General features: G+C 37.3%; 2 protein-coding genes and 1 long non-coding RNA gene across 4 annotated transcripts in view; 2 read left to right on the top strand and 1 right to left on the bottom strand.

Moving 5' to 3' along the window:
• Positions 1-336: 336 nt before the first annotated feature.
• On the top strand, positions 337-5200 carry LOC107753415 (uncharacterized). The gene is made up of 2 exons (XR_001641468.1): positions 337-553; positions 672-5200. It is a non-coding gene; the product is annotated as an uncharacterized LOC107753415 (long non-coding RNA).
• Positions 5201-5948: 748 nt separating this feature from the next.
• mafk (v-maf avian musculoaponeurotic fibrosarcoma oncogene homolog K) lies at positions 5949-16175 on the bottom strand. Of its 2 annotated transcripts, none has more exons than XM_016569533.1 (3): positions 16028-16175; positions 7767-7845; positions 5949-6878 (listed from the first exon to the last, which is right to left on the bottom strand). In XM_016569533.1, the coding sequence occupies exons 2-3, from the start codon at positions 7809-7811 to the stop codon at positions 6450-6452; spliced, it is 474 nt and encodes a 157-aa protein (XP_016425019.1). In that variant the 5' UTR covers positions 7812-7845; positions 16028-16175; the 3' UTR covers positions 5949-6449. The 2 variants fall into 2 exon arrangements, with proteins under 2 accessions (XP_016425019.1, XP_016425028.1); XM_016569542.1 differs by having other exon boundaries at positions 7767-7841.
• A 3284-nt stretch (positions 16176-19459) lies between these two features.
• Positions 19460-24970, top strand: part of ints1 (integrator complex subunit 1) — a 31968-nt gene continuing 26457 nt past the window's right edge. Inside the window, exons 1-8 of the mRNA XM_016569516.1 lie at positions 19460-19542; positions 19995-20083; positions 20177-20464; positions 22874-23070; positions 23156-23293; positions 23372-23531; positions 23621-23726; positions 24715-24901. Coding sequence (XP_016425002.1) covers positions 20029-20083; positions 20177-20464; positions 22874-23070; positions 23156-23293; positions 23372-23531; positions 23621-23726; positions 24715-24901 — 1131 coding nt within the window. The 5' untranslated portion in view covers positions 19460-19542; positions 19995-20028. The remainder of the gene's footprint in view (positions 19543-19994; positions 20084-20176; positions 20465-22873; positions 23071-23155; positions 23294-23371; positions 23532-23620; positions 23727-24714; positions 24902-24970) is intronic.

Below are 24970 nucleotides of genomic sequence, written 5' to 3'. Positions count from 1 at the left end.
TATTTTCCCTCCTGATTCAAAACTTGACACGCACTGGCCAGGTCCCGCAGGAGTACAGACCTTTACATTAGACAAGGGCTCAAATGTTGACCCCAGTATATAGTTATGATGTCATGGGTTTTAATAATGAGGCTGTGTGAAACTGCCGCTTATTTCCTTTGTGTTTTGGTTACATCAATCTCAAGTTTCTTGCCTTTCCAAGTTCTGGTAGTACAAAAACATTCGTATTTGCTCATTTAAAGTCTCCGATGTCATCGGAAATATGTCATGTGATATTTGACGCTTTAATCTGTTGTTTCATTTTGTTTTTGTAGAGAATGTAGCACCTATGCACAGCATATCCAGTGGCCGCAAGGAGACCATTAACCCTGGAGACATGGTTCAGGATGCAATCCACAACTTCTCTCCAGCTTACCAACAGTACACACAGCAGTCCACCCAGGAAGTAGTGCAACCCAACATGAATGGCAAACCAGGGACCAGCACCTCCAAGAGTTCGAAGAAATCTGATAAAGTGATGCTGATCGACACGGATGATGAGTTCTAGTGCCCCGTCTGTCCTGATCTATCTATTTATTTAATCGATGAAACAAATTTGACTCTTTAGAACTTTAATGAGGACCCTAATCATGTAAATCAGCTCATGATTTTTTATTTTTTTTATTTTAAAGAGAGCTCAATAAAGGGATCTGAACCGTTTCCTGACAAGTAGACAACGCCAAGCAGGGGTTGTTTTGTTTTCCTCGTCATAGTCCTGGAGCTCATCCTTTCCTGATCCTCCGTAGTGGCAGATGATCCAGCCTCATGATGGAGAGTCCCCTTCTCTTCTCTGACCCGTTCTGAAGCATGGCGGATAAACATGAGGCACAGGGAGCTGTTCAGATGGAATGAATCGGAGACCGACGCTTTAGGGAGCCATTCTTGCATCTGGTCGTTTGAAGTATTTGCTCAGCAGCCCTCTGCTGGGTCTCCTGATGAATTGAACTGGTTCTCCGAGATGCCCTGGCTTTGGAGATCGCACTTCAAACTGTTGTCTGCTGCTCTTTGAAACCTTTGTATCAATCATGCCACTCTGAGCACTGCCCCCACTTGATTTGGAGGTTCATTAATTTTCACACCAGGCCTTCAAAGAGTGTGAGATCTGATGCAAAAATGCAAGTCTCAGCCATCATGGTGTATTTTAATTGCAAATCGTTTGTATTCAAGAATTATTTGATTGGTTAAAGCTTTAACCTGTGACAAGTGTATAATGGCACAGGTGTTACCGGGGCATGTTAATTTGTTAATGTTAAATTATGTTGTTTGGTTCTCGTTTAAAGGCGGTTTGCCTAAATTGTTTGTAAACAGTCCAACATGAAATGTAATTTAGTTAATTATCAGACAAAGCTATTGAAATTGTTTTTTTTTACTACAACTTACCACAAAGTAAGTCCTGGTCAGTACTTTCTAAACAGTTTAAAGTCTTGTCTTTTAAAGTTTCTGAGCGCACCCTGTTTTGTCTTGATAAAGAATTGTTTTCAAAATGTTTGTTGATGTATTTGTAAATCTACTCCTGTAGTTCATTTGATCACATTTTGCAAATATTATCTTCAAAGATGTGGACTTCAAAATGAAACAACCTATGTTTTGTGATTCAGAGTTGCTCTCTTCACTTTATAGACAAAATAAGTTGACTTGTTTTGTCTATAATGTAGCCATGTATGTCATCTTTTTTAAATGAATGTTAAGAGGAAGCATTATGCGCGTATGACTTGTGCCAATGATTGCTGCCTTATAACTGTGGATGATGAAGTGGTGTGTGTGTGTGTATGTGTGTATAGTATATTGTGTGAATCAGAGTATGATCTATAAACAGATACTGATATTTTCGCTACCTGTACAGTTGGTTTTGACGACAAAATCTGTTCTCATAGGAAATAAATGATGAAAGGGAGTGGATTTTTTTTCTCTCAAGACTTGTGAATCAAACGAGGTTACATGAGAAAAGCTTTATTTAAAAGTACAAAACAAACACTGCAGACTTTGTACAGGAATAATTTACAACATCAAATTTAGCCAGAATGCAAAAAAATGAAGGATTTCATTTGTACATGAGGGTAGCTAATTAAAAAGAAAACCGAAGAATGTAAATAAAATAATTTAGATGTTGAAAATAAAAAACAAAAAATAAATATCAAAGATCAATGTGATACAAGCAGATTAATGATGAGAATCACGAATATGATTAATCTAAGCCTATTTTTGCTGCCTTTCATGGTGTCCGTATTTACAATTGCTAATTTATAACACAATTATGCCTACTAGACCTATCAAACAGGCAAATCTGTGGTTGCACATGGAAATAAGATTTTACAAACAACCACGCCCATTCATACAGTACTTAAATGATGACAATCTCAATGTTAAAGGCACTATTTTAACTACAAGTAACATGACTACTTCCCCCAATACCTTACAGTTTCATCTTAACATTGACAAATATAAAGTAATAATTTGGAGCAGCATACTTTATATGTCATGGAGTTTCTCTAAGATTTTTATAGGCAAGTGTGTTTTAAAGAGCATTGGTTAAAATTCCTATGTGCGTTCATGGTATGGCGTAAATAGCTTTTAAGGACTGACTGAGCACATATTATATACTTTGAAAAACAGATAAATTCATATGTAAAATATAGAATAATTTATCCTATTCAGCCCAAAAGGCCACATACAGCATACATATAATTTAAAAAAAAGACAGAAAAAGTACCCACTTAGTTTAAAGACCATTTTCACCATCTAACTGTGTTAGAAGGAACGTTTACTGCACAAAACTGCTTCAAAATAGGGAAATGTCTACAGGCTTCAGTCACAAGATGACCTGTAATGCCTCTGTCAGTACTGATCTTGTTTTTAATCTAATTGAATCTACACAAATAACTACAACGAACTGGCCAAAAACACTGGCATCCCTGTAAAATTACAGAATAGTTCTGTGATGCCATGTTCGGTTCTTATTAGTCTGAATTAGGGCATTACGATCTAGTTACTAGAGGGTGTATTATTATTTAACTCACAATAAAAATATTAGTAAAAGAATAGAAACGAAGTGAACTTTAAAGAAAGTGCACAGATGGGTTATGGCTTTGGTGGCAGCTGAAATGAACAATAAAGCAAAACAGCAGTGCCTCAATAGTCCAAGAAATGATAGCTCTTGGTGTCATCAGCATTCGATCACAGCATTTTGAAAAACAGAAAAAAACAAATCACCACCAGATGTCAGTGTAAAGCACAGAAAGAGCCATTTTGTCAATTTCTCTAAAAAAAAAAAATAGTATACTTGTATACTCGTCACTGTAATTTCATAAAGAAGTGACACATTGCACTTCCTACCAAGGGAAGTAAATTCTGATAAATTCTAATATTATGTAATGTATTAAGTCTTAGAGGAACACATGGAACACAACACAACACAAATTGGCCACAACATGACGAATGGAAAATTCCTGGGTTTTTTCACTCTAAAAGGCTTTTGTGGCCTAAAGGGAAAGCATATACAGCTATTTAAAAACCCATAGGTCCAGAAAAGAGGATCTGCCAACCAGAGCTGTGGTCACATTTAAAAGAACTGCACAGGACGCTTTCACAAACTGAGGTTTGAAATGCTGACTGTAGGACCAAAAACAATGGCAAATAAATGATGAATACTGAAATGACGTGTTCTTAAAATCTGCACTCTTAAAATAAAGATCCACAATATCATCTGAACACTACCATACAGCATAAAACTAAGTGTGTTGAGTTTATGTACTGACATAAATATAGGAATTGAGAATGGGGCTTTCTTCTATTGGACATCTGAACTAAAATCAGTTAAATAAACCACTGATATTAAAAAAGAAGCACAACAATCACACCACTCTGAAGGTATTTCATGTCCTGGATACATATAAAAACAATGGGAAACATCAGATCTAGATTATGTTTGGCGATAAAGAAACATAAAACACTTGTGGAGATATAAAAATGCTAAGAGCACAACAGGACCCCAGAGATTTGGGGCAAACAGTGGGCTTCCCAGCAGCACAACACCCCTCTAATGCTTCCTGCAGTGGTGGAAGGGCTCACACGAACAGTCATAGCCACTTAGGTAAGAGACAATCCTGATTTCAGCCATCTTCAGTTTAATGACAGATTCGTTCAACCAAATACAGACGGTGTGTTAATGTTTTAGGGATGAATGTTTGAGCTGGTTTCAGGACACCAGGATTCTCCTTACCCAAAGTGTCTGTGTCGAAATATCAAATATTTGCATTTTATGTACATTTTAATCAGGGTTACCAACACCGGCAGTGGCACCTTTTGTGACTTAGCAGTAGGAATGCTTTCGGAGCGGACGGAATTTTCTATACGAAGTTGGGAGCTTAACTTTGACATTATTTTTTTTTAAGCTTAAGGCTGTTAACTCAGTTCTGTAATATACAGGTTATAACTGAACTGCATTTTTTTGTTTTGCCAAGACAGCTCCTGGTATCACAATATCCAATATGGATTACCTACCATTTTATGGTGTCATATAGACAGGTCAGGAAAAACGGTATATATAACTGACAACACAGATGTGCCGCTTGGATGTTATCATCAACACGTTACACTTTGAGGATAATTAACTTTATACTAACTAACCTCTCATAAAACAAATGCAACAATAAAAAAGCCTCCATGAAGTGCGCTTTCCTAGAAACTCAGTTACTCTGTAATTTCAGTCTTGAATATTCACATACGTCAGTCTGCTATGCAAGTGCTTCATAGTATTATACTGTAATTCAACAGTTAAAATAAGTGCCGTTTTCCCATTTGGGATTCCTATGTTTAAACTGCTGACTAAGAGAGGATTGGCTCATTTCCCATTGGATAATATGCATTGTTTATCAGTAATGTAACGCTTCAGGATAAGGATTTGCCCTTGATGTCGATAACATCATTCTCAACTTTGGACTGTGTTGGTCACCTGATTTTTGACCAGGATCAGAATCGCTGGTCTTTCACAATGATTGGTAGTAATGTATTATGAGTTTATGCCAACGTATTTCATGATGCAAGATGACAGCATCACATAAACCGTGTCAAAAAACTGTTCCTGTTCAAAAGTTTGGGGTCGGTAAGAATTCTTATGCTTTTGCTCAGCAAGGCTACATCTATTTGATCAAAAATACAGTAATTTTTATTTCACATAGTGGAATATTATTACAATTGAAAATAATTTCTGTTTTAATATACTTTATGGTTCCTGTGATGCAAAGCTGAATTTTCAGAATGTTCCGCGTCACACGATCCTTCAGAAATCATTCTAATTTGCTGCTCAAGAAACATTTCTTACAATCATCAATGTTGAAAACAGTTGTGCTGATTAATATTTTTGTGGAAACCAGGAATTTCAGGATTCTTTTGATGAATACTGTCTTTCCTGTTACGTACGATCAATTGTGACCCTGGAGCACAAAAGCAGTCATAAAGTAGCACGGGTATATTTGTAGCAATAGCCAACAATACATTGTATGGGTGAAAATTACAGATTTTTATTTTATGCCAAAAATCATTAGGATATTAAGTAAAGATCATGCTCCATGAAGATATTTTGTAAATTTCCTAGCATAAATATATCAAAACTTAATTTTTGATTAGTGATATGCATTGCTAATAACTTAATTTAGACAACTTTAAAGGCGATTTTTTTCAATATTTTGATTTTTTTCCAGATTTTCAAATAGTTGTATCTCAGCCAAATATTGTCCTATACAAACCATACACCAACGGAAAGCTTATTTATTCAACTTTCAGATTATCTGTAAATGTCAATTAAAAAAAAAAAAGGACCCTTATGACTGGTTTTGTGGTCCAGGGTCACAATTTAATGTGTCCTTGATGAATAAAAGTATTATTTTTTTTAAAGAAAAATGTACTGTCCCCAAACTTTTGAACGGTAGTGTATGTTTACAATATTAATATGAATAAATATTTACGTCCTATAATGATACATTATTCATTTTCGTTTCTGGTGCATATGCAATAAGTCACGGGCATCATAGCTGTCGAACCAGTGCTGCCATGGCAGGTTAAGTCAAGTACTATCTCACACTTTAACAAGTGCTCATCTCTGCTAAGTCTCAGCCTGTGGTGAAGTTGAAAGAGCGGTCAATGTGCCCTGCCGGTGCCGGAGGTTATAGCACAGTGCACAGACAATATAGATGTGTTTTTGTATGTATGTGTGTTTTGTGAGTGTGTAAAAGAGAGAGAAGTGAAAAAAATAGATGCAGCCTGTTGTAGTCACGCAGGTTAAGGCCTCCACCCTCCCCTCAGTCTGACCACTGAGCTTCCTCTCAGTGTGGGTCGAGCGGAGGCCCGCGGGCCAGTCTAGGTTCAGAGCCGGATTGGACCAGAAGGAGTTGGGCAGGCGCTGTCAATCAGCACTACGAGGGCGCCGAAAACGGGGCGGAGCTGGCGCTGTGATGGGCAGACTTGACAATAGTGATGACGCTGGTGGTGGCCACCTTACCGGGAGGCCCGCGCGTGACAGTCCGGGCAAAGCACTGCAGGGCCTCGTACTTAGCACGAAGCGCATCCAGCTCCAGTCGCATGCTGGCGTTTTCACGAGCCAGTTTGTCCACTTCTTGTTGCAGCTCTGTTTTTTGACGTTCAAGCTCCTCTTTCTGCGTGACGCGCTTGATGCGGCAGCTGGCAGCGTAACCGCGGTTCTTTAGTGTGCGCCGCCGCTGCTTCAGTCGGACCATGTCTTCCTTTGTCAGCCCGCGGAGGTGCTGGTTGAGCTCCCGCACCGACATGGCCACCAGCTCGTCATCACTGAGCGCCGGGGCATTCTCACCCACCTCCTTCTTGACCTGAACCACACAACAGAGAGTTTCGGCAAATTACCATCATTTTTTCACCTTGCAATTCAACAGAGAAACAAAAAGGTTTTTAATCAGATAATAAATATACTACAGTTCAATAATACTTATTAATATTCATGAAGGATGCATTAAATTAATCAAAAGTGACAGTAAAGGTCACTATAATGTTACAAAAGATTTCTATTTCAAAAATATTCTGTTCTTTAGAGCTTACTATTAATCAAGGAATCCTGAAAAAAAAAAGTTAACAACAATATGAAGGAGCACAACTGATTTTAACACTGGTAATAATAAGAAATGTTTCTCATGCAGCAAATCAGGACATTAGAATGATTTCTGAAGGATCACGTGACACTGAAGACTGGAGTAATGATGCTGAAAATTCAGCTTTGCATCACAGGAATAAATTACATTTTAAGATATATTACTATAGAAAACAGTTGTTTTTACCATAAAATTATCTCACAATAATACTGTTTTTACAGTATTCAAAAAAAAAAAAACAGCCTTACAAACCCCAAACTTTTGAACAGTAGAACAGTATGATAATTTTCAAAATCTCCCACACAGTTACAATTAACAATATATACAGACAATTAAAAATAAATAAATATATATATATATATAATAGAAAGAGAAATAATAAATATATAATTAAATATAGTAGATGACTAAAAATTATTACGTTTATTAAACAGACTACTCCAAAAATATGGTGCAAAATTTGTGCCGTACAAAGGAGCATCCATATAAGGTGGATGAGAATAAATTTTCTTACCTCTTACAGGTTGAGATAATGAACATTCCAGATAATAATAGTTCAGATAATAGTTACTAATTATATCACATCTATGAATCACAGGGAAAAGTTATTACCTTTAAAGCTTTGTCCGCTTTAACATGAGTCGTCATGCCCTGCATACAAGCAGCTAGTCAGAACTCCTCAAAAATCTGTCTAAAGAAAATAAAAGAAAGGAATTAACATATTATATAAATGTGTAAAATGTATAAAAGATCTTACTATTAAGGAACTTTTTTGTGCTTGCACGTGTCAGTCTCAGTCAGAGAACCTATGTCAGGGTACACTGCATTAAAACCAAGCAATAATAATAAAAAAATAATACAGTCTATGATTAAAACTGCTGAGTTAAATGAAGTTACCTCGAGCAACCAGCAGAGGTCATTACAACTCTGCACAATATCAGTGAGACAAGGGTTACCCTGTTTACTTGCTGATCTCGCGTTCTCACGATGTAGCTCACTAGACCGTTACAAGAGTGCAATAATAGAAACAGGTCAGCTCTCGGCATGAGGCTTTGTCTGATCTCTCTGCTTAGCCGTTCATGCAAGGCTATTTTGGCCACTGCGCTATTTTTAAAAAGGCCACTCTGTGCGTTCGAACTCACGGCCTCGAGAATTACTTTGAAGCACAGATACCCCATGTTCCAACTTCCGCAGTCTATTTCTCCGGTCCAGTCATCTGGCCTTCAACCCTCTGTATATCTCAACCATTTTAAGTGATTGCTTTGTCTTGGTGAGAAATCTTTAGTAATGGTTACATTAAGTATCTTTGACCAGTGAGCAGATTCACTGCCTTTGGCATGTTTGGTAAATTCTGAGTCATTCTTTTGATTCGGTCTTAGTAAACCACACCGGACGTGCATCAGTTTCTGGTTTAAATGTTTCAGTTATGACGGGACAAAAGAGTATAGATTGGGTATGAACTGAGCAGCTGAAACCAAATACCACCATGAAAGAAAAAAAAAAATCACTTAAGGCTTGATTCGTACCATCTGGCCCTTGATGTGAGGGCTACATTAAGGGCCCCTCAACTCATTTGGCTACAATCAAACTGGCAACCAGAAAACTATGCAATATCGCTTTATATTTGAAAAATGAAAGCATAAGTGAAACTGCAATGGCACTCATTGAAATAATTAATTGAATCACAACTAATTGAATATAAAATCTGCACTGTGCCATGCATGTTCATCTAAAGCTGTGCAACAAACAACGTACGACAAGCTCTGACAAGAAGAGTTTTCCTAGACAGCTAGTTGGCTCAGCATGGCTGATTTTAAAATGGCTGTGACGGGGAGACCCTGCCTTTCTTTCCAACTAGGACCATGGAATCACATTTTTTTTTTAAATGCGTCCCTCTCCATTCATGGGGCCTCCAGGCTTTCAGGTCTTTCACACACACACACACACACACACACTTCCTTGAAATTCCTTCAGCACATGGTCCCCCTTTCCATTTGTGCTGAGAACTGGGGTGAACTGACAGGGTGCCCCTCTTTCCTGCTCAGCTCTCACAGAGAGGAAAAGCCCAATTGTCCCAAGGCCAGAGCCGGGGATTCATAGTTTCCTGGACATAAATTATAGGACTGAATGCCGCCTTTGATGCTAAACATTTGATAGTCCATATGAACAATAGTCTTCTTATCATGGATTCTAAGGCCAGGAAACAAAAACAAAAAAATGAATTCATGTTACAACACAAGGCCCTGTGAAGAAAGCCACAAAGAGTGTGTAAAGTGAGGATAACTGAGAGACATTCCACATACACTGACATTGAGAAGGGGCCCCACTTTCATTCAGAGAACTGCATACTTAATACTATGCATAATAATTTTACTACATGACTGCAATCATCTAAATATATCCAGATTCACTCCATGTTATATTTAGTGTCACTTGTTGCAGTGTGCTAACAGCAACAACACTTAAATAATAAATGGAAATGGCATATAAATGCATGTGATTAGTTTATAGTCATTGAGATGTGTAAATTTTCCAAATCGCTAAAATGTAATATTATTCATAATAAAATAATTTATGATTAATAATGTACATAATCTCATATTTAATGTGTAATGTACATTATAAATATTTTACAATATTTAAATATTTAGCACTAATCGCTAAACCACAAGCTTTAACAATTTTAAATAGTGGTACTGTGCAACATACTGTTAAAGAATTAAATTAAATTAAATAATAAAACAACAAGTAAGTGTATAACACTATCAGAAAAATAAATGTGCTAAATTTTTACTTTATATTAGTACCTAATGTGAAGCCTTAAGCAATACAACTATGAACCTTTTAGGGGTAAATAATGCAGAAAGATCACCATTTGTGGGTACGGTCCCAGCAGAAAGCCCAAATTTGTTCACATATGCACTAAAATTGTATAAAACAAGTCATGTCGCTAAATTTCACTACTTAATACTTAAGCTACAATTACATCATCCGACGGATGTAAGGGACAACAAAAACAAAACTGCAGACCTCTCTAACAGAGACAGATTACTGTGGTAGAGTTGCCATATTATTTCACATCAACCATATACTGGTTTGTCCAATTAGAGCTGTGCTTACACAACAGCATGCCTGATTTGCGTTTGCTGTAATATGTGGGCGCATGCAGAACTGAAAGTATTCAGTGATCACAAGGTGAAGCTGTTCAGACATGTCACTGGCATCACATGGACATTGGTCACGATATTAAGCGCATCAACAACCTTTCTGTCGCACTTCAAGGGTCAGCCTTTATTGCACATTAGTGTTAACTCATGATTTGGCAGTTGTAGGTTACAGTGGAAAGGATTGTCTGCATCAAGGTGCTCCGCCAAACATCGCAATCATTTTCCACGAACTACAAACCATGATGTAAACTACTTTGGCGTCACATAACTTACGTTTCAAGTAATTACTTACATGACATCTGATCCCAATAAACCCAACGAGGCGGATTATTACTGACTAAACCTCTGGCCCGCACGGATAACGTCTGCTAAAGCACTGCATGCTCTGGCTGATACAGGGATGACGTTCTTTCTAGGCTCCCTGAGCAATATGGCTGGGTAACCGCATATTTGGGTCTTAAGATTGTGAACTTTCTCAGAAACAGCCCTCAAAGGACCTCCCCTCTTATGGAATTTGACGCCAGCGTTGCCATGTTAACACATGTGAGAATGTGAGATTCTCTTGTTTTGACCACTTATGAAAGGTAGAGACTTGAGACATGGCCTTGGGCAAAGCCAAACACCACTTCAAAGTCATGTGTGCTTGTGTTCCCATGATAAATGGCTTGTCTTTGCAGTTTGTTTTTTCTCATTTGCTCCACTAGTTAAGCAGTGAACAGATAGGCCGCTCCGCTTGGCGGCCAGCTGCTACGTTCCTGCGCGAGCGAGCCGCTCTCGGTTTTTCACAGGGAGGTGGAGAGCTCCGTCTCCTTTGGTCCCGGCCCACTCTTTTCCACAGCAGCGCATTCGCAGGGATATTATGTAAAGGAAATGGAGAGCATAGCATAGTCGTGAGTCACGCTGTTTACTGGTAAGAGCGAGGACGATCGGCAGGGAATCACACCCTCCCGAACTGACGTTTCCTGGAAAATCCTGTTGTTTCGCAGGAGCGGAAGGAAAAGTACGTGGAACCTTGGGAACGGTTGGCGGGGCCGCCGGAACTTTCTGCGGACTAGGAGGAGAGGTAGCGAGAGCAAAGCTCCTTTCCAACTGGGGACGCAGGGATTCAAAGGAATGTCAAGTATGCGCTAACCAAAGACAAACCCGCCCAGTATGTACGACAGGGAAGCCAGTGCAACGTGGTTAATAAGTGAAGAACAACAAGCACAGTTCTGCACTGGAAAATCATGACATGACCAACTTGGTTTTAACCAACAACACTCACTTATCTTAACTCGTATCTGATGTAACATAGGTCCTCCACCCTCATGCCATCAAACGTCTACGCTTAACTAATGGTCTACAGCAAACAATACAAGCTGGAGGATTGCGCAATGCGGCATCAACACATCATAGGCATAAACATCCAGTTACTCAAGCTCTTGAGAAATAAGTACCAGACAGCTCTTCCACAGACCTGACCACAGTGTGATGAAGTCAGTCCCGTCCGATCCAGAAACTGGAAAAGGGCAACAAGAAAAGGGCAGGGTGTTGCTTTGTGGTCTAGACACCCAATAGGTCAATAAAGTCTTATACACGGATCAATAACATGTCGCTAATTTTTCTTTTGTCTGAATCTGTTCATTTATTCAACGATACATTAAAAATGTTGTAGCCTTGTGGGCAGCCATTGTTTCCTGTTTCTCTTCCTACTGTCTTATGCATACAACTTTATAAAAACATTAAAAGGCAATTTATACATACAATGACTTTATAATAATAATAACCTGTTCTATAGTAAACATGTTAAATTTCTGAAATAAAATTCTATTAGATATTTTGGGTGGCAAAAAGTAAAAAATATCAGGATGGCCTTATTAAAAGGATGAAATAATTGAAAAGAAAATATTTTAATAAATAATTGAAAATTAGTTTAGTATGATCTTTTATTATTATTTATTAGAAAATAAAATATAATGAAATATTTATATAAATGATATAAAATATTTCAAATTGTTAGAATATTTCTAATTAAATTTCTGTTAAAACACAAGAAAAAGAAAACAGGAAGTGATATCATAGAGAGGACCCCTCATGACTGTGTCATGAGGTCAACAAGTCTCTATGTCAGATAATTTGACCTTTTTAATGACACGGCAACACTAGTTTAAGTTTAAAAAAAAAAAAGTCATGCGGTACAAACACCCCCAAAATGTAATGATATTTATGAATCAATTCTATGACTTTTTAAACATTTAAAAAAAAAAATTATATACACACACACACAAATACATACACACAGACATACATATATATATATATATATATATAAAATTATAAAAATCATTCAGTTTAAACTTTTGGTAAAAATAGTCTAAGAGCCAAACCCTATGAAACCAACATTTCTAAAAGCTTGACACATTTCCCAATTCTGGCAATGGCCAGATCAAACACACTCTGGCTCATTATTTACCTGCAATATTTCAAGTGACAACACAGTGACCTTGCATTTCTCGCAGAAACCCATTCAAATCAATAAGACTTTGATTCATGATGACTGGTGATAATGTCGCAGACTAGGTCAAGACGTGCTGCTCAGAGAGAAAGCAACGAGTGCGCTTGACGTGAGATTGGGTTTGGAGTTCCCCTGTGTTTCATTTTGAGTCATTAACTCACCAACTACCGCTGTCTCATTCACTTTCAAAACCCACTGTCCTAACCACAAAGAGTACTGTAAAGAGTTCCTGTTCTCCAAATGCACCATCTAAACCACAGGATTTATTTCTCCAGTGAGATTCTAGACTACGCTGTCTTTAGAGGTGTGAGATACTCGATGCTACAACAATAATCGTGAACTAAAATTGACATCATGTGATTAACATTATACTGATGGTAAACTGTTTACTCATAGAGCATCGCTTAGTGACGAGACACGAGTGCCTGCCCCCTTCTAGTGATCCCACGTGTGTGTCTCATGACAGCGCAGTGTGTGCAGTTCACTTCCCCTGAGTTTCTAAATGCAAGATGTGGGAGGCCATCGCCACAGATACCTCAGCAACTCTGAGTCAGACTACCTCTCAGACGAGGTCACACAACCCCGCATACAGTATGAATAAGGAGACATGACAAGGTTGTCCTCCTCCATGATTTTCCATAGAGATCAAGATGGGACAAAGGTCATGACAGAACCCAGTATTTGCTCTATTCTCTGTGTCATCTTCCGCAATACGCTCTTAAACCAAACGTAATCTGACCTCAGCAACTGTTTGGGTGTAATGACAGGCACTCAATGCAGTTTCCCCTTAGCTCTGCTCACAGAACTCTTCCTGGGCAATGACTGGTGCGGATCTAGCAGCCTCAACAACTGATCTTCTGCTGACTCTGGAAAAACTAAGCCAAATTATCAGATTGGAACACAGCAGCCCCTCACAAGTGGATGGTGGCCTTTTTATATTCTCCAGGGTGTTAAATCAACACCTGTCACCAGCCAAATGCAGATATTGTTTTACACAGTGGTGGATAGATATTTTTGCTCATACCAGTCGCTGTGGCGGAGGATGTATAGAATGTCTCCAAATGCTGTTACATACAAAAAGAGCGATGCACACATTCGATTTTATTTTGAGGAACAGATGAAAGACATGCTTTCAGTGTGCATGCCTGATTTTCTGTTCGTCATGCATGCTGTGCAAGGGCTTTCCATATACCACACGTGAATTTCCATACCTTACACCCGAAAGATTTTGCCTTACATGTAAACACTCTAAATTAATCATCTTAAGAGGTGCTTCGGGTACGATTCACTTTAAATCTGTGGTGTGGTTGTTACACATTGAGAAAAAAACTCACATATTCATAATCCTCCATAACAAATCATTAGCTTTAACTTACAACTACTGTAAGTATATCCAATTTGATCCACACAGTACACTATCATCATTATGCCACAATATATAAACTATATAACAAATCTCAACTGCTTGATTGTTTATATCATCATCACATGTAAACTATACTGTCATCTAGCTCTAAACTCCTAAAAACGGACAATTAGGTATTAACATTATGAAATTCTGTAAAGCTGTTTTGAAACAATGTGCATTATTAAAAGCACTGTAAATAAGTTTACCTGACTTGATTCACTTCTATCAATGTACATTCAAAGCTCTCGAAATTGACGTGAAACATTTCGTAATTCCAAATATTTGTGGCTGTACAAAGTCCTACACAACATAACACCATTTGGGGTTAAAGGTGAATTACAAAAAGTGGAATAACGTGACATAAATATACATTTTTGGTCCATTTAAAAAGGCTTTGCATATTTGTTTAATATCAAATATATACAGTTATTTTACTTATTCAATGATCCACTGTGAGTAATAGGCAACAAGTTAATTTCCCACCCTGACTGTCCTTAAATTGTCACATTACACACCGAATGGAGTCCAACGTACTCTGTTTGAGCACAGGACATGCATTCTTCTAATTACAACGAACGGACTTCACTTTGATGTGGTTTTATCACATTATAATTTGATTCAGAACTGCTATTTTATCATCCATTGTGGAAATGAATCACATTATCCAGTTATGACTCATTTTTCCTGTGAGGGCGTTGCTCTAGTGCTAACCTGCCAGAATAGAGTGGACACAATCATTCTTAAACAATGTGTTCATAGATATTTCCAATCACCTACACATCACAAACTCATATCTACATTCCATTCCACATGTGCCCTTCATACAAAATTGTGAGAATATTCAATCGCTAGCTTGTTATTAAGTCATATAAAGTGTCCTAGGGTTTAGTAGACACGTTGAAGGTGACACATGCTCCTTTATTATGATAGTTTATATTTTAAACTATCACTTGTTTTTGCACTGCGCAACGAAAAATCGCCGCTAACAAAGACATGAGGGCAAGTAAGCCTTTTATAGAAGATACAGTGCATTCTTTAAGTAATAATCATCACGCGGTGCGCGTGCTCTGAGAATCCGACATAACGTCACCCTATTCTTGAACCCTCGTGTTGATTAAAGAGCGCGAGAAAACCGAATCTTTCCGCGCGCGACTCGGATGACTCGGGATCGTTATAACAATCGTTCCATCGCTTTAAAACTTCCAATAGTGCTCCAGACACAAATATGCCCTTTGTCCCAGAATTCATAAATGCCCACCACGTGTTATTTCCTTGTGTCGTAATATTAATTCTTTTGAAACATGCCCGCTGTGAAAAGCGACAAAAGTTGGAATCGAATCGCCAAATTGCTTCAAAAGTTACAAGACGCAGTTGTTTACTTAGTTAAAGATGCGATACACTTACGTATTCCGTTTAAAATGTAGCAAACTTCCAATGTACGCAACATTAAAGACTGTCAGTGAGAGTAGTATTTTTATAAAAGCGGTCGTTTATATAAAAGCAAAAAAAAAACCAAAACGTATTTGTAGGCTGAATTCCAAGTTGCAACCTTTAACACGTGCCCAGACCAGACCGATACATTTTTGTTTTTATAATCAAATAGTTCAACTATTACATAACTACTTATGTTTCATCTTTAAAATGAATGTAAATCCTTATTGAACTTTATCATTTTAGAGAAGAATGTATTACGCTACGCATCGATCGACTACACAAATATTACGGATAGACTGAATTCTTATCCGTCATCAGCAATTTCGAGAGGAATTTCAAAACATCTCCCAGAAAAGCTCGCACACTGTACCTTGTGAACGGGATGCGCAGAATGTCTGAGAAGTGTCCTGGAATCAACAGGTCGAGCCTTGCCTCGCGTCCTGCAACCGAAGCGAAATGTTTCCCTGAACTAAATTAACTACAAAACAACAACAATGTATCAACATTCCACTCTGTGCTTCCGCAAGCACTGACGTCACCGCCCCCTCCATTCATGAAAATAACTTTATGCTGACGTCAGTCAGGCGGGAAACCAGGGGAGGCCAGAAATAGACGCAACTGAATACTTTGGGAAGGTTTGTTGTATTTATCGCTAAAATTGAGCATTTGTGGGTCAAATTATGTGTACAAGAAGCGAAAAGTTATTTTAGCACACGGTGGAATTATCTTGAGCTAGACATTGACAAAAGGTCACTTTATTGCAAGCCAGTGCCCTAAAATATAGCTGTGGTATGACATGACGGTTATGAGAACTCGTACACCCATTTATATATGTTTCTGGTCTTTCTGTAACGTCAGTGTTTATCAAAACATTCTATAATGCACATGTCAGTGAAGGGAATCCAAAGCGCCCTCTGTCTGCCATAAAAGACTCTGCTTTACAGTTGTTGAAAATAAGCATATATGAAGCAGTTGCAAACACCTTCTGTGCTCTTGCGTCCACATGGAAGGGGACCGCTGTGTCAACGTGACAGTGAGATTCTAGTTGATTTGAATAATTTAATGCATATATCTACATAGCCCGTGTTTTTTTTTGAAGAAAATAACAATGTAGATCCTACATGCACAACATTGTTTTCTGTGGGGCAGGTTAAGCATCATTGATTTTTTATTTTTTTTAATTAGTTTTTATTTTTATATTTTCTGTTTTCATTTTAACGTTAAAGTTTCAGTAATTTTTTGTGTGTTTTTGTTATTTTTATTAGTTTTTTATATATATAAAAAAAAAACATTTATTTTATTTCAAGGAGTAATAAACAAGGAGTGTTGCCTTTAATTTTTTATACTTTATTTTATTTTAATGACATTTTACAGTATTTCATGTAACAAAAAATATTTTATGGTTTTAGTTTGAGTTTTAGTTAACTATAATCTATAATAACCCTGCTGTGGGGAAAATGCAAAGGACATAATGATTTATTCATATTTAATTAATTGTTATATATATATATATATATATTCATTTATTTTTGTATAAATTATGTGGACTTTTCTCTCACTTTCTCTACCAGAGTGACTCAGCACAAACACATTCACTCTCCAAGAAAGCATATGGGTTTAATATCAGTGCTTGGGCTTCTTTATTTTCTTTATCATCTTTATTTTTTCATGCCCAGAATTCTGGGTGGCATTTAATTTATTCTATGATCTGTATCATCAGTATTGAATTTTAACGTAAGACAACTGAAAACATATTGAAAAATTGAAAAAACTGAAAAATTTGCATTTTGCATTATTTGCATAATGTTTGCATTAAATCTTGTGTGTGTGTGTGAGAGAGAGAGAGTGTGTGTGTGTGTGTGTGTATTTATTCTCACAACATAGTGCACAACATAATTTCTAAAAATTGTTAAGAAATCTTTAATACAAAGTAAAAGATCTTCAAGTAATTTAAAAAAACGAATAATTAAAGTTTGATGAAAATCATTCTCCATTATAAATACTCACGGACAGGTGAAAAATATCACTTTACCAAAACTCCCACACCTGATCTTTGGAGCATTCTTATGGCAGCAAAGCATCTATATACACACCTCAAAAGAGAAAAAGACAAATGTAGCTCATATAACATAAAAGAAGTGATGGACTCCCATTCTGCTTCCCATGGGATTCCTGTGGGACTTGTGGGAAAACACCATGTAAAAAAAAAATAAAAAGAGGAGAAATCTTGAAACACATCCTCATGTTCTTAAGATCATGCCGGCTTAAGCCAAACATTAGACAGACCTGTCTTAATCTTCCAAGACTAAAAATATGTTTAAACTATGTTTAGTTTTTATGGCACTTTACCCATATTGTATATCATTTCTGATACTATAAAAATCCTGATGATTTCTTTAATTAAAAGTGCCTGAAATACTTTTTTTTTTTTTTTTAAATACAGAAAATGTCATCATTTTTGCAGGTTTCAAATTTCCCCTGTGACACTGGATTTATATTTGGAATAGTGACAAGTGTGCCAACATCATAAAAATATGGTTAATATGAAAAACACTTTATATAACAAGTGGGCAGTTTGGTGTGGCAAATGGGTAAGTAATAAGTCGTCTTGTTTATTGACTTAGTCAAAACATTACTAATTAGGGAATATTCTTTTGCAAGTCCATCACAACTGAAATACTCAGCAACTCTGCCTTGTAGTTTAGGGAAACAGATGGGATATTTTGTTCCACTCGCAACATTTTAGAAGTGGCATGCATATTTCATATCTGGAAGGCTTTCAGAAGTAGCCATTCATTGTTCCTGTCAGAGAAGTATGTTTTCAACAATACTTACAGCAACTGTAACCAGGCACTGTATGCACATATGCATATTTTTTTCTCCGTAGAGGTCGGATTGCAAGCACATGTTGTTTTTGCTGAGTACCTTACAGTGTGTGTTCTCTGCGGTGTTCTTTTCTGGGTGAAAGTTCTGTTTTCTTTTGTCTGGCAGGCACAGTAATGTCTGTTTCCATGTCTGACATCATTTTCAAAGTGAAGATTCTTGGAAACATTATTCCTTGTAGTCCCCAAACGCCTCATAGCAACAGTGCCACCCAGAGACATCGAATCACCCTGAGTATAAGTGGTTTAAGCGAAAGATAATATATGATTCTGTGGTTGTTTACATAGTCAGGGATGAAAAATCTATGATATTGCCCTAAAATGAGATAAATAGGCTAAATGAACATGTAGGCTGCGTGTTTTCTGACTTCATCAGTAAGATTCAAGATAAGTGACGTGACATGTGGCCAAGTATGGTGACCCGTACTTGGAATTAGTGCTCTGCATTTAACCCATCCAAAGTGCACACACACACCGTGAACACACACACACCGTGAACACACACCCGGAGCAGTGGGCAGCCATTTATGCTGCGGCACCCGGGGAGCAGTTGGGGGTTCGGTGCCTTGCTCAAGGGCACCTCAGTCGTGGTATTGAAGGTGGGAGAGAGCGCTGTACATTCACTCCCCCCACCTACAATCCCTGCCGGTACGAGACTCGAACCCGCAACCTTTGGGTTACGAGTCTGACTCTAACCATTAGGCCACGACTTCCCCAAACGCATCTATAAGCATCTATTAATGCACAGATGACAATGATGTTATAAAAAAATCCTGATCTATGTATCATGACTTACTGTAATTAATATTACTCGTATATGAATGTTTTTTTTTTTCTTTTTTTCTGATGTCTGGTTTTCTTTCGGTTATCCGTTTGGCCGCTGAGTCAGGCTCCAGTGCTGTAGATGGCGCTGTCGCACTCTCAGGAAACTCTGCCACTGCTGCTGCATAAGTAGAAACACAGGACACGGCAAATCATGTAGCAGCGCCTTTGATAAACTAAGGTAGTTTATAAATATTCTCTTCATGTTATATACTTACTATGTCCGTATATTAAATATATTTTACTGTTAGCACTAGGTGGTATTTTTAAAAAAAAGTATATTTCTGCTAATGTTCGATGTTTCTTTTTTTTTTTTTTGCTAATACAGTAACTTACCTGCCAAAATGTTTCTAGACTCAAAGACCAGATAACGTTACAGTTTGTAAACAGTACAGAAGACACTGCAATAAGAGTTATTAAAGGCAATAAATATCGCTTTATTAACACTGCACAGCATGATGAATTAGTCAGTTTTCTTAGTATAACAATATTCAGCTCCAAATAACATTAGGCCATATCAACAAACGGCGCAGCTTGTATAGTTTACCTGCATGCAGATTTTGTTTGTTTGCATGATATGATTGTAATTCCTCTAATATAAATAAAAGCTTGTGGCGTTTATGTCTTATACAGTTACAGTAAGTTGGAACTTGTGGGAATTGTCAAAATGAATCGACCAAAGCCAACAAGCATTAGGCGACCTAGTAACACCAAACCATCAGGTAAGATTTTAGCTGTGGTTATGGCAAAGAAATCGATGAATTAACCCTGTATACTCCTCAAATCCGTCTTTATCATCCTGCGATGTCCCTCAGGTCACCCACCTCCAGGAGATTTCATTGCTCTTGGAGCGAAGAGTCAGAGCAGTGAGCCGAAAGCAAACCCAGCTCTCTTGAAGCCAGCGTCCACCGGTTTGCCCCCAGACCGCAAGAGAGAGGCGTCTTCATCTCTTCCCTCTTCCTCCAGCCTGTCCAGTCTTTCCAAACGGCCCAAGCATTCTTCTCCTCCACCCAGTGCCCTCTCACGCCTCGCTGAGGCGGCTGCTGTAGACAAAAGATCAATATCCCCCTCCATCAAAGAGCCATCTGTAGTTCCTATTGAAGGTGAGATTAGCAAGCTTTTTTAATCACAGAAAACTTCCATCCAATTTAGGGATTTATAATACCTGTGTTTTAATAGTTGATACCAATGGCAGTGAAATCCATAATTACTGATACCAACTTTGAATCCACAGCAAAAACTAAATATAGAAAGTAACAAACAAACTTTTTTTTTTTTAATAAAAAAAGTAAAGTATAAATATGAACAATTTAAAACGGTGAGATGCAGCCTTAAATTATTTTTCAGTTAAATAAATATTGCTTTTTCATTATTGTTTTGTTTTTTTTCACATCGTGTTTATTTAAAGAACAATGAAATGATTCAAAATATTACATTTATAAAACAACAGTATTATGTATTCTCTTTTGAAAAAAGTGTGCTTAATTGTATTTTTAGTCTGCATCGAATGAAAATTCACCCCTAAACCTGCCTCTGCAAGCTCACGTTCCCAATCCAATCAACAATCCAATGCATAGAACAAAGTCCCAACCTACATTTTCTTTGTTTTCCACTAAGCTGTTATACTTGGATGTATGTCACAATACGGAAGAAATTATCTGTCGTTACTTCTGTTTCGATGCTACTTTAATGTGCACTTGACTGTGCTTCTTATTACACTTAATTGCACTTTTTAAAGTCAAATTAAAGTTTAACTTTTTTTTTAAAGTTCATTGTTTAATAATCTTCTGTCATGCTTTAAAGAAGCACACTTATTTTAATGTGCTGGCTAACATACTAAAGCACATGCAAAGTACTCGATTATCATTTTAAATGCAGAGAGTTATTCAACATTACTTTTAAAGTATATATTTTTAGGTGCTAAATTTCAAATCCATTAGAAATGTGCAATTAGAAATATATTTAAAAACATGACTTACAGGTTTCAATAGAAATTATGTTAATGTACATTTTTTGCTTTCATACATGCTTGTCAGTACATCAGCAGTATCCTTTAACCAGGTTTAAAAAACAATAGAAGAAATGGTCACACTTTATTTTAAGGCCCGTTTCTCGCCATTAACAAACCATTAACTACAACCTTTGCCTCAATAAACTCCTAATGTGCTGCTTATTAATAGTTAGTAAGGTAGTTGTTAAGTTTAGGTATTGGGTAGGATTAGGGATGTAGAATATGGTCATGCAGAATATGTGCTTCATAAATACTAATATGCATCCAATATGTTAATAATAGGCATGCTAACAAGCAACTAGTTAATAGTGAAAGTGTTACTGAAGTAATTCTAAAATTAATCAGAATCAGAATGAGCTTTATTGCCAGGTATGTTTACACATACGAGGAATTTGTTTTCGTGACAGAAGCTTCCACAGTGTAACAGAATGACAGTGACAGAACAAAAAAACACAGATAATAAAAAATACAAATAAATAAAAAATAGAACAAGTAAAATAAGGAATAAAAAATATACAAATCGACAATTGTATGTACAGGTATATAACAATAGACAGTTGTATGTACATGTATATTATGTGCAAATTGAAATGTAGACTGAGTATGTGTGTTAGATAAATAAGTGTATGAGTGAATAAATAGTGTGTGTTCCACAGTTATTGTCAAGTGTTCATGAGATGGATGGCCTGAGGGAAGAAACTGATTTAAATTAAGTAGGTCAAAAAAGGTCTTTAAGTTCAACTAATTGCATTTAATATAAATAAAATTAAACTATTATAAATTTTAATTTAGTTGCAAACAACATGCAATTAAATTCCATTTAACTATATTCTTTCAGAGTATATTATGTTATTTTTTATAGTAAGGACTCTTTTTTTAAAAGTATTCTAAAGTGTTCTTTTTCATAAGTGTTCAAGTAAAAATCAATATATTGAACTCTATTACACATATCCAAACTCTACTACACATTGCCCGAACATTTTTTTTTAGTTCTGTCTGTTTAGATACACTTCAGACAATTTAACTGTATTTACATTAATATGTTTCCAAGACTGGCATTTTGACCCGTTTGAAGTGCATTTGACTATTTAACAGAAAATATTTTAGTATTTACGTGTTACTCTAGACCAGGGCTGTCCAAACTCGGTCCTGGAGGGCCGGTGTCCTGTAGAGTTTAGCTCCAACTTGCCTCAACACACCAATGTCTAGAGCAGGGCTGTCCAAACTCGGTCCTGGAGGGCCGGTGTCCTGCAGAGTTTAGCTCCAACTTGCCTCAACACACCTGACTGAAGATAATATTTAAGTAGAAAATTCGAATTAGCTGGTTCAGGTGTGGTTAATTAGGGTTGGAGCTAAACTCTGCAGGACACCGGCCCTCCAGGACCGAGTTTGGACAGCCCTGCTCTAGACATTCGTAGTCCAATCCAGTGTTCATATTTTCATAGACCTTGTTTGTACACATAGTGTACATTCATACAACATGTGATTGACTTTTTTGCAGTGTCACCTGCTGTGCTTCTGGATGAGATTGAGGCAGCGGAGGCCGAGGGTAATGATGACCGCATCGAGGGTGTGCTCTGCGGGGCTGTCAAACAACTGAAGATGAACCGAGCCAAGCCTGACATGACGCTCTACCTCAGCCTCATGTTTCTCGCCAAAATCAAGCCCAACGTCTTTGCCACAGAGGGTGTGATAGAGGTAGACAGAAACACCTGTGCTGTAATACTGGAATTTACTGTTGCTGCAGGTGACGTAGCTTATTAGGTGAAATGTCTTTGTTCAGGCTCTCTGCAGTTTGCTCCGCCGTGATGCCTCAATCAACTTTAAGGCCAAGGGGAACAACCTGGTGTCTGTGCTGGCCTGCAATTTATTGATGGCTGCCTATGAGGAGGATGAAAACTGGCCTGAGATATTTGTCAAAGTAAGTGATCGAGCTGTCCAGCTTTCTGATCTAACAGTAATCATGAGACTGATACACAGTCATTGTGGGGTTTCCCAGGTCTACATTGAGGACTCTCTCGGTGAGCGCATCTGGGTGGACAGCTCGCACTGTAAAACTTTTGTTGATAACATCCAGACTGCCTTCACAACCAAGATGCCTCCCAAGAGTATGCTGCTCCAGATGGAAACAGGGCGATCAGGGGGAGACCTCAGTGCAGGTTGGTAGTCCAAGACTATTCTCAGTCATGGACAGAAATGGGTATGTTAGTAAAATATAGAAGAATTGACACAGCATACTGTATTTTAGGGAACAGCCCTCATCCTTCCACTCCAGATGAGGATGAAGGTCAGACTGAGCTTTTAATCGATGAGGAGAAATTGAGTCCAGAGGATGATGACCAGGTCATGCCCAGGTAGGGAAGTGCATATATTCAAGAAGATGTCCCAGTCTTTAGTTATATGCAATAAATAAATTAATTACATTAAAAACTTGTAGTAATATTTCTGAAAATGAGAAATGCTTGCATGCTTCATTGAATTGTTATTACTTCATGTGTTATCATATTTACACCATTCAAATGTCTGGTGTCTGAATTTTTATATAAAGACTTTTACATTGCTTTGCAAAAGTTTTCTATTTCAAATCAATGCTGTTCTTTTAAACTTTCTATTCATCAAAGAATGCTGAAAAACAAGGTATCTTAAGAAGCACTCTTTTTACAACATTAATAATAAGAAGAATCCTTTCTTGAGCAGCAAATCAGCATATTTTAGTATGATTCTGTGACACTGAAGACTGGAGTAATGGCTTTTGAAAATTAAACTTTGCCATCACAGGAATAAATTACGTTTTAAAATATATTATTATCATTATTATTACAGTTATTTTAAATTATAATATTTCACAATATTACTTTTTTTTGTATACTTGATCCAATAAACACCTTTGTGAGCATATGAGGCTTCTTTTAAAAAATATATAAAAAAAAAATTGTACAGATCTAAAACATTTAAACATTAGCGTATATGTAACAATAATGTATAATATTTAGATATTTTATTTATATATAAATAAATGTCTTAAAGGGATAGTTCACCCAATCGTCACGAGCCGCAGGGTTTCATTTGGTTTTGTTTGTGTATGTTTTTTTGACTCTCAAAGCCGTGATTCCCATTCACTTACATTATAAGACTGACAGACTGCAACGGTATGAGTTAAAAATCTTCGTTTGTGTTCTACTGAAGAAACAAAGTCACCTACATCTTGGATGCCCTGGGGGTAAGCAGATAAACATCAAATTTTCATTTTTGGGTGAACTATCCCTATCTAATAGTAGTCTATTAGATTTTGCTGTGGTATTGAAATTGATGTTGAGAATAGTCAAATTTCTCCGGCTTCAGGTATGACGAACTGGCTGAAAGTGTGGAGGAGTATGTATTGGACGTTTTGAGGGACCAGCTGAACCGTCGCCAGCCCATGGATAATGTGTCCAGGAACCTTCTGCGCCTTCTCACGGCCACCTGTGGTTATAAAGAGGTCCGACTGATGGCCGTGCAGAGACTTGAGATGTGGTTACAGAACCCTAAGGTACAAAAATGTTGACAAAAAAGAGGAATGAGACATACTCTCATTGTCTGAGAGTATGAAACCACATAC

The sequence above is a fragment of the Sinocyclocheilus rhinocerous genome, unplaced genomic scaffold (genome assembly GCF_001515625.1).
Source record: "Sinocyclocheilus rhinocerous isolate Xijiao unplaced genomic scaffold, SAMN03320098_v1.1 scaffold1303, whole genome shotgun sequence".
In the NCBI taxonomy this organism is placed as follows: Eukaryota; Metazoa; Chordata; class Actinopteri; order Cypriniformes; family Cyprinidae; genus Sinocyclocheilus; species Sinocyclocheilus rhinocerous.
The sequence above is the reverse complement of the archived record's forward strand: the minus strand, read 5'-3'. Positions and strand labels throughout refer to the sequence as shown.

What these genes read in the sequence shown, in the direction of transcription:
- mafk (XM_016569533.1), bottom strand. Translation starts at nt 7,811, where the DNA reads ATGCAGGGCATGACGACTCATGTTAAAGCGGACAAAGCTTTAAAG. An exon ending in AAGCGGACAAAGCTTTAAAG is followed by an intron (nt 6,879 to 7,766) that starts GTAATAACTTTT and finishes TGTGTGGTTCAG; the next exon opens with GTCAAGAAGGAGGTGGGTGA.